This window comes from Oncorhynchus clarkii, chromosome 18 (assembly GCF_045791955.1).
Source record: "Oncorhynchus clarkii lewisi isolate Uvic-CL-2024 chromosome 18, UVic_Ocla_1.0, whole genome shotgun sequence".
Lineage (NCBI taxonomy): Eukaryota > Metazoa > Chordata > Actinopteri > Salmoniformes > Salmonidae > Oncorhynchus > Oncorhynchus clarkii.
In genome coordinates this window covers 48,586,652-48,601,975 of record NC_092164.1, presented here as the reverse complement: position 1 = coordinate 48,601,975, position 15,324 = coordinate 48,586,652, and the positions used below count along the sequence as shown (strand labels likewise).

At 41.1% G+C, this 15,324-nt stretch overlaps 1 protein-coding gene across 1 annotated transcript in view; it reads left to right on the top strand.

The window, feature by feature from the left end:
- Positions 1–1,196: 1,196 nt before the first annotated feature.
- The window catches only part of LOC139372353 (collagen, type XXVIII, alpha 1a), a 30,036-nt gene continuing 15,908 nt past the window's right edge, over positions 1,197–15,324 (top strand). Inside the window, exons 1-20 of the mRNA XM_071112070.1 lie at positions 1,197–1,343; positions 2,157–2,303; positions 2,435–2,606; positions 4,473–4,599; positions 4,892–5,158; positions 5,389–5,409; positions 5,505–5,564; positions 6,778–6,831; positions 9,696–9,740; positions 9,838–9,864; positions 10,133–10,177; positions 10,463–10,507; positions 11,892–11,945; positions 12,057–12,125; positions 12,249–12,317; positions 14,179–14,247; positions 14,425–14,493; positions 14,761–14,829; positions 14,964–15,032; positions 15,156–15,224. Coding sequence (XP_070968171.1) covers positions 2,183–2,303; positions 2,435–2,606; positions 4,473–4,599; positions 4,892–5,158; positions 5,389–5,409; positions 5,505–5,564; positions 6,778–6,831; positions 9,696–9,740; positions 9,838–9,864; positions 10,133–10,177; positions 10,463–10,507; positions 11,892–11,945; positions 12,057–12,125; positions 12,249–12,317; positions 14,179–14,247; positions 14,425–14,493; positions 14,761–14,829; positions 14,964–15,032; positions 15,156–15,224 — 1,521 coding nt within the window. The 5' untranslated portion in view covers positions 1,197–1,343; positions 2,157–2,182. The remainder of the gene's footprint in view (positions 1,344–2,156; positions 2,304–2,434; positions 2,607–4,472; positions 4,600–4,891; positions 5,159–5,388; positions 5,410–5,504; positions 5,565–6,777; positions 6,832–9,695; positions 9,741–9,837; positions 9,865–10,132; positions 10,178–10,462; positions 10,508–11,891; positions 11,946–12,056; positions 12,126–12,248; positions 12,318–14,178; positions 14,248–14,424; positions 14,494–14,760; positions 14,830–14,963; positions 15,033–15,155; positions 15,225–15,324) is intronic.

Below are 15,324 nucleotides of genomic sequence, written 5' to 3'. Positions count from 1 at the left end.
TGGGGTTGCTGCTTGGAGTGGTTCCAAGATGTTACTCGAAGGTCATTGGTCAATGATGTTTTTCTCCTATTCCTTTCCTTTAACAGATAATTCACTCCATCCCTACGCTCTTAGAAAAAAAGGTGCTGTATAGAACCTACAAGGGTTACTTGGCTGTCCCAATAGGAGAACCCTTTGAAGAACCCTTTTTGTTTCCAGATAGAACCCTTTCCACAGAGGGTTCTACATAGAACCCCAAAGGTTCTCCTCTGGGGACAGCCAAGAAATCCTTTTGGAACCCTTTTGGTGTAGATCGCTGACCTACATGTACTCCAGACCTAGGTAAAAATTGTCACCGAAACTCTTGAAGTGCACATTACTTATGTGGTTTGACCGACATACAAGGTGGGCCGAGTTGGCACCTTGGGGATAATTACATTGGCTTCATTGTAGGCTAGCCTACCGGTCAAGCTAAATCAACTGCACTTCCATTTTTTTGAAAGATTTGACTTATATTTGATCCAGGTCTACAGTACTCATGTGTTTTACCCCTTAAGTGATATTTAGTGCCATATTGGCCCTGTTGAGTTCTAGAAGCATGTCGGTGAGGGTTGGTATTTGACCCAGCGGATCATGGTAGAAACTCAATCACTCAATCACTCTGAACATTGAACCATGCATTGTGTGCTGGATGAGTAAGTGCTCACATTAAAATCTTCAAAGATCGAGTAGTAAAACCCTTCGGGGGGGGGGGGGGTTGTCTGTGGGTTCAATAAGACTCAATTGCCTACAGCTATGAATGTCAACATGTACAGTAGTCCCACTAGGGTTATTTATTTGATTGTAACACATTTATAAGATTAGAGGTTGGGTGGGAAGGATGTTGAAGGTTGATAGGCCACAATGTGGTTTATGCATAGGGCCTATGAATAAATATTATAGACCAATAGTTGGCATGAATGATGACTGAGAAAACAAGGTGGTGGGACTGGCCTCAATATTGTAGAGTGAAAAAAACTGATTTACTATTGATGTTATCAATATGAAAAATGTGCAATAACCTAAACTCATTTTCCCCCATCAATCTGATAAGAATCAGCCCTGTAGCTTTATAAAATACTGATAAAGGGAGGCATCCCGTGCTGTTTGACAACAGTGCGATGATAGGTGCGCTTCATAAATATTCAGTGTTCCCAGTGCAGCCCCCTCGTGCAGGTTTGAATCGATTCGAGCGGGTCGATCACCGTTGCTCTCTCTTGCTTTAGGACTAAACCGGGGATAAAAAACTCGCCCACCGGATTATGTAATTGAGACCAAATGAGTGGACTATTACTGTGATTGATTGTATTTAAATGAGAATCAAGGTAAGGTTTAATTGAATTGAAACTATGTTATGTAACACATTTGTGTCAAGTATAGGCTATTGAACACGTAGAGAGAATACTGTTTTAGAAAATCCAATGACAATCGCATTTGTTGCATATTGTATTCCAGATTGAAATGTATTTTTTTATTTTTTTATAAATAGTGATAATAATGATGAGTTCGGTGTTGTCTGCGCTTTTAAATCAATCAATCCGTTGATTTGATAGCATTAACTTGTCCTCCGAATAATTCTCAGGAATTATGCATTTACAATCACACAAGGAAATATTTGCAGCTAAATATTATGAATAAGGCTGGGACAAATTCCAATTCAAATAACTCTATAAAAATTAAATTCATGAAATAAAAAAATATTTTGTAACTAAATGGGAACATTTTCTGAAGAAAAAATAGTCTGACCATATCCTGAAAATTACTGCTGTAAAGGCAAACAGTAACTGGCAATAACTTTGGTAAAAGAAACAGATGATTTCACACAGAGAGCAGTGATTATGGTTTCCTGGGTAGTCATTATGAAGTTACAGCTGCAGCTATTCCCTCACTGGAGGCTTCATGTACAACCGGTTCCCTTTGCTTGCAAACAAACGATGATATCGCATTAACCCAAATTGATCTGCCGTCATTTAAAGTTGTATTATGGTGTTGCCGCCCTCTAGTGTGTACAGAAGTCATAGCACTCTTCTGTGACGAGGCGTGTTTGTGTGCGTGTGTGTCTGTTTGTGTGTCTGTGTGTGCTGTGTGTGTTCTGAATTAGGAGAAGTTGTCTCAAACTCATGTTTGGTTGGTTCTAGGCTGAGCTGCTGGACAAGAGATCAAGATGAGGAAGGTTGTGGAGCTGTTGCTCCTCGTGTTGGTACTAACACACACAGCCAGGGGTCAGGGCAGGAGGAGGAAGGGCCAGAGAGACGACAACCAGGTCTTCCAAAATGAAGGGAAAAGTAAGTGGGTTTCATTCTTTAATTAATTCATCCATTAATTAATTCATTCATTCATGTATTCATTCACTCACCTGCAATCCTCTCCACCCTGTCTCTCTTTCCATCCCTCTCTCTCTCCCCCTCCCCAATAGTTCTGATCTGCCCGGTGGAGATCATGTTCATCCTGGACAGCTCAGAGAAGGCCAAGGTGCTGCTGTTTGAGAAGCAGAAAGACTTCGTCCTGCGTATCAGCACGCGGCTCATGCAGATCCAGGCAGCAGGTTGGAGACTGAGGTTGAGGCTGGCTGCACTGCAGTACAGCAGGTTGGTACTGTAGAGGTTAGAGGGATGAGGCTGGCTGCACTGCAGTACAGCAGGTTGGTACTGTAGCAGTTAGAGGGATGAGGCTGGCTGCACTGCAGTACAGCAGGTTGGTACTGTAGAGGTTAGAGGGATGAGGCTGGCTGCACTGCAGTACAGCAGGTTGGTACTGTAGAGGTTAGAGGGATGAGGCTGGCTGCACTGCAGTACAGCAGGTTGGTACTGTAGCAGTTAGAGGGATGAGCTAACAACCAGAGAGGTTCTATCCCATGGCAGCCGGTATACAAATCTGGGCGGGAGGGTGCTGGCAACCAGTGGGTTGCTGGTATTAGTATCCCACTGAAGATGTCATCTTCTGCCCTTGTGCCCTCGAGCAAGGCACTTAACTCTAACTGCTCACCATCTAACATCTCTAGATTTAATTGCTCTCCATCTAACGTCTCTAGATTTAACTGCTCTCCATCTAACATCTCTAGATTTAACTGCTCTCCATCTAACATCTCTAGATTTAACTGCTCTCCATCTAACATCTCTAGATTTAACTGCTCTCCATCTAACGTCTCTAGATTTAACTGCTCTCCATCTAACATCTCTAGATTTAACTGCTCTCCATCTAACATCTCTAGATTTAACTGCTCTCCATCTAACGTCTCTAGATTTAACTGCTCTCCATCTAACATCTCTAGATTGAACTGCTCTCCATCTAACATCTCTAGATTTAACTGCTCTCCATCTAACGTCTCTAGATTTAACTGCTCTCCATCTAACATCTCTAGATTTAACTGCTCTCCATCTAACATCTCTAGATTTAACTGCTCTCCATCTAACGTCTCTAGATTTAACTGCTCTCCATCTAACATCTCTAGATTTAACTGCTCTCCATCTAACATCTCTAGATTTAACTGCTCTCCATCTAACGTCTCTAGATTTAACTGCTCTCCATCTAACATCTCTAGATTTAACTGCTCTCCATCTAACGTCTCTAGATTTAACTGCTCTCCATCTAACATCTCTAGATTGAACTGCTCTCCCTCTAACATCTCTAGATTTAACTGCTCTCCATCTAACGTCTCTAGATTTAACTGCTCTCCATCTAACGTCTCTAGATTTAACTGCTCTCCATCTAACGTCTCTAGATTTAACTGCTCTCCATCTAACGTCTCTAGATTTAACTGCTCTCCATCTAACATCTCTAGATTGAACTGCTCTCCATCTAACATCTCTAGATTTAACTGCTCTTGTAACGGATGTGAAACGGCTAGCTTAGTTAGCGGTGGTGCGCGCTAAATAGCGTTTCAATCGGTGACGTCACTTGCTCTGAGACCTTGAAGTAGTAGTTCCCCTTGCTCTGCAAGGGCTGCGGTTTTTGTGGAGCGATGGGTAACGATGCTTCATGGGTGACTCTTGTTGATGTGTGCAGAGGATCCCTGGTTCGCCCCCGGGTATGGGCGAGGGGACGGTCTAAAGTTATACTGTTACATTGATGCTGTTGACCCGGATCACTGGTTGCTGCGGAAAAGGAGGAGGTCAAAAGGGGGGTGAGTGTAACGGATGTGAAACGGCTAGCTTAGTTAGCGGTGGTGCGTGCTAAATAGTGTTTCAATTGGTGATGTCACTTGCTCTGAGACCTTGAAGTAGTAGTTCCCCTTGCTCTGCAAGGGCCGCGGCTTTTGTGGAGCGATGGGTAACGATGCTTCGTGGGTGACTGTTGTTGATGTGTGCAGAGGGTCCCTGGTTCGCGCGAGGGTACGGTCTAAAGTTATACTGTTACACTCTCCAGCTAACGTCTCTAGGTTTAACTGCTCTTCCATCTAACATCTCTAGGTTTAACTGTTCTCCATCTTCTTCTTCTTTTTATTCTCCTCCTAGTTCTGTTTCTCTGGAGCACAACTTCCGAGACTGGCAGGATGTGGATGTGTTCCAGAGCAGAGTGGCGTCCATGGCCTACATCGGACACGGAACCTACTCAGCCTACGCCATCACTAACGCTACACAGGTCTGCACATCATTATCTAGTAGCACTTTACTTGGATTGTCCCTTGCAGATGGTTGATGGATGTTAAACTAACCATCAACTAACCGTTCAACTAACTCTACACTAAACCTAAACCTAACCCTAGTCTTAGCCCCAAGCCAATAGGGTTGCATATGAAAGTTTGTTGATAGTTGGATTATCCATAGAGGACTATACAAAAAAAAGTTAACCCAATTGAGAACAAAGTGCACTACACCAAAAAACAAGTGTTAGACCCAATATCAAAGTACAATCAAATGATTATAACACCCAGATGTTTAGCCGTGAGACAGCGGCCAACAGCCTGAGGGTGATGTTGCTGATGACTGACGGCGTGGACCATCCCCGGAGCCCCAATGCTGTGACCGCCGCATCCGAGGCCAAGAATCACAACATTCGTCTGTTCACCATCGGGCTGTCGGGTCTACCCAGGGATATGCCCACCAATGCCAGGTTACGTTCCATCGCCAGCGCCCCGCCACAGCAGCACGTCCTCAGCCTTACAGACAACCTGCTGGAGGATAAACTTTTCAGGGAACTGGTGAGTGGTGGTGGGAGTGAGCTGTCCTCAAGGATACCAACATGTCTTGACATTGCCATAAACTTCTAGATGTTTATGTTTTCCTTCACCCCCTAAATCCCAATTCAGGAGGGCTCACGCAGTGAGTTACCTGACCAGGATTAAAATGGCTCAATTTAAACATGTACATTATGGAGCACCTAAGTGTGAGCTATCAAAATATAAAGTGCTGTTATTTCTTCTTTTTTTAGAACACGCTTGTTAACACAGGGGTAAGTATGTCCCTTTTTCTTGTAACCATCCATTTGGAATGTAAAGATGACTCTCTCTGAGGTGTCTACTCAAATGTTGCTTACCTTGGTTCCAGTGCCCACAGCCGAAGTCCTGTCTGTGTGATAAAGGAGAAAGAGGTCCCCCTGGAAGCCCGGTGAGTCCACTTCTGTCTCATCGTCTAACCTATTCTTGTTTTTGCTCAAAAGCATCCTCTAGTAGCCAGTACATACCATACGATATAACTCTTCTTCAGTTTTTATTTTGTTGTCCTCTTCCGTCTTTTGTCAATTCATTCAATTCAGGAAGTACACTGACGTTTTAATTCCAATTTCCGTCATTGAAAAGCACTGACTGGTTTGGTGAATTGACCTCATGTGTCCAGGTTAATGTGTCCAGGTTGACAGTGGTTTACTCTGCAGTACAGAGGAGCAGTAATCCTCAGACAGGCCTGTGTTATTGCTGGCATGTTCACCAGTTGGACAACCTTGGGCTGTAAACCCCCCTACATATCCTTTTGTATGCAAACAGAGGTTTTTCCAGTAATAGCCCCCCTGTCCCTAACCCACCCTAAACTGCTCAACGCCCCTGTAACACCCCTGAATACTCATAGCAGGTGCTCATAGCCGGGGCATCTGGCCTCTTTGTGGGCCTCTGTGTATACAAGAGTGGTCCTGGGCATCACATCAAAGAGTAGGAAGTGTTTCCCACACTGCAAGTGTAGCAGGCCTGTACTGTGCAAGGGGTCGAAGGGTCATGGCGTAAAATAACATAATAGAGTAGTGGGACTTGACTAGCAGGCCTTTTGAAGAGAGGCTTTTGGCTGGAAGCAGTGGTTAAGGATAGGAGATTAGGTGTGGGCAAACACACAGGGAGGGGATGAGCATTAGGGTGTTAGGGAGTTAACTGAGGTTAACTAAGGTACAGAGGCCCCTCACACTATTGAGTTAACTGAGGCTATATGGCACAGAGGCCCCTGACACTATTGAGTTATTTGAGGCTATACTGCACAGAGGCCCCTGACACTTGAGTTATTTGAGGCTATACGGCACAGAGGCCCCTGACACTATTGAGTTAACTGAGGCTATACGGCACAGAGGCCCCTCACACTATTGAGTTGACTGAGGTTGTATAGGCTACCACTTAAGGTTTGAGACTGATAATACATAGAGAGGTCACAGGAAGAGCATAGACAGGGACACGCACCGAACGACCACGGTCACCTACTGTACGCACAAATCTACACACACTATGGGGATGTTATGGGAACAACCAGTGATGAAAAAGGGCCCCAAAAAGTCACATTCTGTCCAACGATCTGTCCTCTATCCTCTGATGGAATGATCTCTCCATTCCTTTGAAATCTGCAGGGGAAATCAGCCCAGCCTGGATCTGACGGTTCTCCCGGTCCAAAAGGATTTCGTGTAAGTTCTTCGTTTTGTCCTGAGATAATCCCACCATGTTCATTTGTAGTGACAGAAAGAATGCAGTGTTTTTATATACGTTGATGTTCGTTGGAATGTTTTTACATACGTTGATGTTCGTTGGAATGTTTTTACATATGTTGATGTTCGTTTGAATGTTTTTATAGACGTTGGCATTCGTTGGGATGTTTTTATAGACGTTGATGTTCGTTGGAATGTTTTTATAGACGTTGATATTCGTTGGGATGTTTTTATATACGTTGATGTTCGTTGGAATGTTTTTATATACGTTGATAATCGTTGGAATGTTTTTATAGACGTTGATAATCGTTGGGATGTTTTTATATACATTGATGTTCGTTGGAATGTTTTTATAGACGTTGATAATCGTTGGGATGTTTTTATATACGTTGATAATCGTTGGAATGTTTTTATAGATGTTGATAATCGTTGGAATGTTTTTATAGACGTTGATAATCGTTGGAATGTTTTTATATACGTTGATGTTCGTTGGAATGTTTTTATATACGTTGATAATCGTTGGAATGTTTTTATAGACGTTGATAATCGTTGGGATGTTTTTATATACATTGATGTTCGTTGGAATGTTTTTATATACGTTGATAATCGTTGGAATGTTTTTATATACGTTGATAATCGTTGGAATGTTTTTATATACGTTGATGTTCGTTGGAATTTTTTTATAGATATTGATAATCGTTGGAATGTTTTTATAGACGTTGATAAATGTTGGAATGTTTTTATATACGTTGATGTTCGTTGGAATGTTTTTATAGACGTTGATAATCGTTGGGATGTTTTTATATACGTTGATAATCGTTAAAATGTTTTTATAGATATTGATAATCGTTGGAATGTTTTTATAAACGTTGATAAATGTTGGAATGTTTTTATATACGTTGATGTTCGTTGGAATGTTTTTATAGACGTTGATAAATGTTGGAATGTTTTTATATACGTTGATGTTCGTTGGAATGTTTTTATATACGTTGATAATCGTTGGAATGTTTTTATAGACGTTGATAATCGTTGGGATGTTTTTATATACATTGATGTTCGTTGGAATGTTTTTATAGATATTGATAATCGTTGGAATGTTTTTATAGACGTTGATAAATGTTGGAATGTTTTTATATACGTTGATGTTCGTTGGAATGTTTTTATAGACGTTGATAATCGTTGGGATGTTTTTATATACGTTGATAATCGTTGGAATGTTTTTATAGATGTTGATAATCGTTGGAATGTTTTTATAGACGTTGATAATCGTTGGAATGTTTTTATATACGTTGATGTTCGTTGGAATGTTTTTATATACGTTGATAATCGTTGGAATGTTTTTATAGACGTTGATAATCATTGGGATGTTTTTATATACATTGATGTTCGTTGGAATGTTTTTATATACGTTGATAATCGTTGGAATGTTTTTATATACGTTGATAATCGTTGGAATGTTTTTATATACGTTGATGTTCGTTGGAATGTTTTTATAGATATTGATAATCGTTGGAATGTTTTTATAGACGTTGATAAATGTTGGAATGTTTTTATATACGTTGATGTTCGTTGGAATGTTTTTATAGACGTTGATAATCGTTGGGATGTTTTTATATACGTTGATAATCGTTGGAATGTTTTTATAGATATTGATAATCGTTGGAATGTTTTTATAGACGTTGATAAATGTTGGAATGTTTTTATATACGTTGATGTTCGTTGGGATGTTTTTATATACGTTGATAATCGTTGGAATGTTTTTATAGATATTGATAATCGTTGGAATGTTTTTATAGACGTTGATAAATGTTGGAATGTTTTTATATACGTTGATGTTCGTTGGAATGTTTTTATATACGTTGATAATCGTTGGAATGTTTTTATAGACGTTGATAATCGTTGGGATGTTTTTATATACATTGATGTTCGTTGGAATGTTTTTATAGATATTGATAATCGTTGGAATGTTTTTATAGACGTTGATAAATGTTGGAATGTTTTTATATACGTTGATGTTTGTTGGAATGTTGTTATAGACGTTGATAATCGTTGGGATGTTTTTATATACGTTGATAATCGTTGGAATGTTTTTATAGACGTTGATAATCGTTGGAATGTTTTTATAGACGTTGATAATCGTTGGAATGTTTTTATATACGTTGATGTTCGTTGGAATGTTTTTATATACGTTGATAATCGTTGGAATGTTTTTATAGACGTTGATAATCGTTGGGATATTTTATATACATTGATGTTCGTTGGAATGTTTTTATATACGTTGATAATCGTTGGAATGTTTTTATATACGTTGATAATCGTTGGAATGTTTTTATAGATATTGATAATCGTTGGAATGTTTTTATAGACGTTGATAAATGTTGGAATGTTTTTATATACGTTGATGTTCGTTGGAATGTTTTTATAGACGTTGATAATCGTTGGGATGTTTTTATATACGTTGATAATCGTTGGAATGTTTTTATAGATGTTGATAATCGTTGGAACGTTTTTATATACGTTGATAATCGTTGGAATGTTTTTATAGATGTTGATAATCTTTGGAATGTTTTTATAGACGTTGATAATCGTTGGAATGTTTTTATAGACGTTGATAATCGTTGGAATGTTTTTATAGACGTTGATAATTGTTGGAATGTTTTTATATATGTTGATAATCGTTGGAATGTTTTTATATATGTTGATGTTTGTTGGAATGTTTTTATATACGTTGATAATCGTTGGAATGTTTTTATATACGTTGGCATTCTTTGGGATGTTTTTATAGATGTTGATGAATATACTGTATGGATGCATTCACTGTCTGGTCTCTGGTGTCACTGTAGGGGGAACCTGGTATCAACGGAAGGCCTGGGATGGAGGGTATCGAGGTACTGTAGCATAGATGACTAAAACAATCTATACAGGTATATTGTAGAATTATAACTGATGTATAGATTTTTATTGAGATCTCTCCTGTTGTTTTAGGGTCGACCCGGCACTAGAGGGGAAAAGGTGAGATACCAGTACTACTTGGTGACCGTAAATTAATTGTGCAAAGATAATTAACCCATGATGGATTAGATACTGAATCATAGTGAAACAGCTGGTCAAGATCCCCATGCTACCCTGATAACAAACAGTAGACTGTAGTGTTTGTTCTACACTACATGCTAGCTAGATAACATCAGTTTTAATCAGTACCCTGGTCTTCTGGCACGCTACGGGTTAAAACACTCAGCGCAGTCAAAATTCAGTCTTCTCTGATTAAAATGTTTTCTAGGGGGAAAGAGGCGAGTGTGGCGTCCGCGGGATGAAGGGAGATCAAGTAGGTTTTTTATGAATGACTCTCTCCGCTCTCTCCATGCCTCTGCTCTGTTCATTGTAAATGTCTATCCCCCACTAACTGCTGCTCAGTGCATTCGGATGAATTCCTGACTGAGGATTAACTGCATTGTGAAGAGATAGCTATACGCTAGACTCAACAGCTTGCAAGCTTGTAACTGGGAGTGAGAGTTGCACATGTCCTTTTAAAGTTCTTGTGACTTTTGGCTGCAACCTCAATAGGCTGTTATGTCCTTCTTCCCCGCCTGACTGTGACCTGTTCCCACAGGGGCCAGACGGACCTCCAGGCCCTCGGGGACCCAAAGGAGAGCAGGTGACTCAATATAATATAATACAACTTTATTGTCCATATGTTACAGCAAACAAAATGGTCAATATGGTGGTGGCGTGGTCATTTTGGAGACATGCAGATCAATGTTTTTTCCCAGAGGCCTCAGACAATGTTTGTTTGGTTGTCGATACAGACTTGGGGCCCTACAAAATAGATAGCCAAGTCCCAGGGATAAGTCAAAGTCATTATGTCTGTACTGCTTGTGAAACAAAAAGAAAACTCAACTTCATATCGATTCTTTCTAACACACTTTAGCACTGTACCGGTAAAATATTATATTTGACTTACCTTGGAAACTAGAGGAGGCTGGTGGGATGAGCTACAGGAAGACGGCTAATTGTAATGCATGGAATGGAATCGATGGAACGGAGTCAAACGTGTTTTCCGTATGTGTGATGTGTTTGACTCCGTTGCAATATTCCATTGCAGCCATTACCATGATCCCGTCCTCCTATAGCACTCCCCACCAGCCTCCTCTGAAACAACTAGGTTTAATTGAATAAGGCCCTGAGTATCTTTAGAATCCAGTATATGTACTTGCATGTGTTCTAAATGAATGTCTTCGATTTACATACTGAGGAGAAATCCCCATAGCTTTATACATTTGGAAGATTCCCACTCCTCACACAACGCTCTGCCCATTCATACCTGTGTGTGAATGAGTGAGTGGTCAAATTGAACAATTCCTGTGTCTACAACCCTACATCCGACCCTTCACTGGAACCATCAGTATCTCATGGAGATGCACACTGAGTATGAAGCTCTTCTCCCAGTCTGCACTTATGGAATGTGAGTCCTGGCTTAGTCCTTATCCCGCCATAATGGAGCCTATCTAAAGCAGTCAATCCAAGCCTGCAGTTTATTATCTCCCACCAGACTATTGTCCTGCAGGATTAGTGTTTCGGCACGTTATCCACCCCCTTTAATTCCTCTTTAAACGCTTTTCACGCCCCTCCAGCGTTAGCATGACAACAGCAGTCCATCACCAGAATACGGTGGTGGTTTTTAGATGAAAATTTTAGCTCTGGTCCTAGATCATGTTCCCATGGGGACTAGGGAGTACCTATGCAAATAATTGTAGAACTAAGGAGGATGAGGCTAGTGGAAACATCATTTGATTGACCACACCCTGACCCTCCAAACTATACATTATCTGTTTGTCATACCATAACATTGACCAGAGAATGTGAAACTAAAGCTTAGGTTTAACTCACACATCGCTGCTCACACGCATTTCCAATTACAAAATAAGTTAGGGGGGGGGGGGGGTTCTATCCAGGAAAAACTCAAAACCCAGTGAATTTAGTCTACTGTAGATTATTTAAATTCAGGCATTGACCGAGGTGTTTTCTTGTCTCTGTGGCAGGGTCTTAGTGGAGGTCCTGGGGACCAGGGCCCTGAAGGACTTGTAGGACCCAAAGTAAGGATGATGTTAAACTTCCCATACCTCCAGAAATGTTCTAGATAAAAATACAGCTAAAATGTATTGGGGAAGTTGGGGTAAGGTGAATGAGGCCCCTCTCTTTCCCAGGGTGACCGTGGACCTGGTGGAGTGACAGGACCTCCCGGGGATACTGGAATCGGCTTTCCTGGACCTAAAGTTAGTTTAGATATTCTTTATTTTTGGAGGCGTTACTTCTGTCATGCAATCTCTCTTGTGATCTCTCTAGTAATCCGTCTAATGATCTTTCCGACTCTAATCCTAATTTCTCCTGTATCCCAGGGCAATAAAGGAAACCAGGGAAGGCCTGGACCCACCGGTCCCTTGGGTATGGGTGAACCAGGACTGCCGGTAAGTTCACAATATTCGTTAGGTGTTATGGCTAGATACAGTTGAAGTCGGAAGTTTGCATACACCTTAGCCAAATACATTTAAACTCAGTTTTTCACAATTCCTAACATTAAATCCAAGTAAAAAACTCCCTGTCCTAGGTCAGTTAGGGTCACCACTTTATTTTAAGAATGTGAAATATCAGAATAATTGTAGAGAGAATTATGTATTTTAGTTTTTATTTCTTTCATCACATTCCCAGTGGGTCAGAAGTTTATATACACTCAATTAGTATTTGGTAGCATTGCCTTTAAATTGTTTAATTTGGGTCAAACATTTCGGGTAGCCTTACACAAGCTTCCCACAATAAGTTGGGTGAATTTTGGCCCATTCCTCCTGACTGAGCTGGTGTAACTGAGTCAGCTTTGTAGGCCTCCTTTCTCGCACTCACTTTTTTAGTTCTGCACACAAATTTTCTATGGGATTGAGGTCAGGGCTTTGTGATGGCCACACCTTGACTTTGTTGTCCTTAAGCCATTTTGTCGCAACTTTGGAAGTATGCTTGGGGTCATTGTTCATTTGGAAGACCCTTTTGCGACCAAGCTTTAAACTTCCTGACTGATGTGTTGATATGTTGCTTCAATATATCATCGTAATTTTCCTTGAAATTATGCCATCTATTTTGTGAAGTGCACCAGTCCCTCCTGCAGCAAAGCACCCCCACAACATGATGCTGCCACCCCCGTGCTTCACGGTTGGGATGGTGTTCTTCAGCTTGCAAGCGTACCCCTTTTTCTCCAAACATAACGATGGTCATTATGGCCAAACAGTTGAATTTTTTGTTTCATCAGACCAGAGGACATTTCTCCAAAAAGTACGACCTTTGTCCCAATGTGCAGTTGCAAACCATAGTCTGGCTTTTTTATGGCGGTTTTGGAGCAGTGGCTTCTTCCTTGCTGAGCGGTCTTTCAGGTTATGTCGATATAGGACTTATTTTACTGTGGATATAGATACTTTTGAACCTGTTTCCTCCAGCATCTTCACAAGGTCGTTTGTTGTTTTTCTGGTATTGATTTGCATTTCTCACACCAAAGTACGTTCATCTCTAGGAGACAGAACACGTCTCCTTCCTGAGCGGTATGACGGCTGCGTGGTCCCTTGGTGTTTATACTTGCATACTATTGTTTGTACAGATGAACGTGGTACCTTCAGGTATTTGGAAATTGCTCCCAAGGATGAACCAGACTTGTGGAGGTCTACAATTTTTTATCTGAGGTCTTGGCAGATTTCTTTTTATTTTCCCATGATGTCAAGCAAAGAGGCACTGAGTTTGAAGGTAGGGCTTGAAATACATCCACAGGTACACCTCCAATTGACTCAAATGAAGTCAATTAGCCTATCAGAAGTTTCTAAAGCCTTGACATAATTTTCTGGAATTTTCCAAGCTGTTTAAATGGACAGTCAACTTAGTGTATGTAAACTTCTGACCCACTGGAATTGTGATACAGTGAATTATAAGTGAAATAATCTGTCTGTAAACAATTGTCGGAAAGATTACTAGTGTTATGCACAAAGTAGATGTCCTAACTCAACTTGCCAGAACTATAGTTTGTTAACAAGACATTTGTGGAGTGGTTGAAAAACACGTTTTAATGACTCCAAACTAAGTGTATGTAAGTGTATGTAAACTTGGTAGGCTGTCATTGTGAATAAGAATTTGTTCTTAACTGACTTGCCTAGTTAAATAAAGGTTAAATAAAAATACAATTGTAGAATTACCCTGCAGTGTGTCAGGATATCCACTAGGTTGAGACATATTGTTAATAATTGAGCTTTGCTCTTTGCTGACGGTCATTTTTATCCTCTTTATTATGTCTACTAGGGTCCATTTGGTCCTCCAGGGGTCCAGGGAACACAAGGGTTCCCAGGAGAGGGTGTACCAGGGCCTAAGGTGAGACACCGTCACTAGCTGTTCATACCACTGAATAGTCTAGCTTGGATATGTTCTGTATGTGTAGGCTATAGTGAGCTGTGCGTGAGATATGACATGTAGGAATCACTTATCTTTCTTATTTATACAGTAAAGTGTGTACCTAGCTGATGGCTCAGGGTGTATTTTGTGTTTCAGGGTGACAGGGGTTACGAGGGTCCTAAGGGCACCCGCGGCACCCCGGGTTCAGGGTTGAAAGGTGACAAGGTATGTTGGCCCTAACCCTGACCCTAAACCATCAAAATTGTCTCTCTGATGCCAAGAGGGGGGCCTTTTAAATGTTAATTCCCAGGGGCCGAGACTTGGTAAGTCCGGCCATGCACTACAGAAGCACTGTATTTTGATATTATGACAGTGTCCCTGATGAAGTTGCTATCATAAAAGGGGCTCAGAAGAAAAAAAAACAACGTTTGGGAACCCCTGCACTAAGGGACTACCGCTTATCCCCTGATCCCTTTAACCTCTGCCCTCCAGGGAAACACAGGAGCTCCAGGTTTGCCAGGATTGGTGGGTTTTCCAGGTGCAGGGATCCAAGGAGAAAAGGCAGGCCTATTAAATTATTCCATTGTTTCCACTGTGTTCCACTATTTCAATTTGTATCCAACCGACTTTCTGGTTTGTTTTATCACTAAATTATAAGTAAACTGACTAATCTCTGTCCCTCTCTCTCCTTGCAGGGAGACAGTGGTCCATCTGGATCTTCCGGCCCTCGGGGGCCACCAGGGCTGGGAATAGTCGGCCCAAAGGTGGGTGGAACTAAATATGGTGGTGGGTGACCCTTACTCAAATCCAGACCATGAGGTCCGTACTACTGCTTGTTTTCATTCTTCACCTCTAATCAGGGACTGATCCAGTTGTCTTCTCCACAGGGTGACCAGGGCTTCCCAGGAGAGCATGGACCACAGGGAGAGAGAGGAGTCGGGGAGCCAGGGTCAAAGGTGAGTTAATGGCAAAGGTCCCCAATGAAACATACAACACCGGATATTATGTACATTCACTGTATGTACAGCTGAGATGAGCAGGTGTTGAATGTGAGTG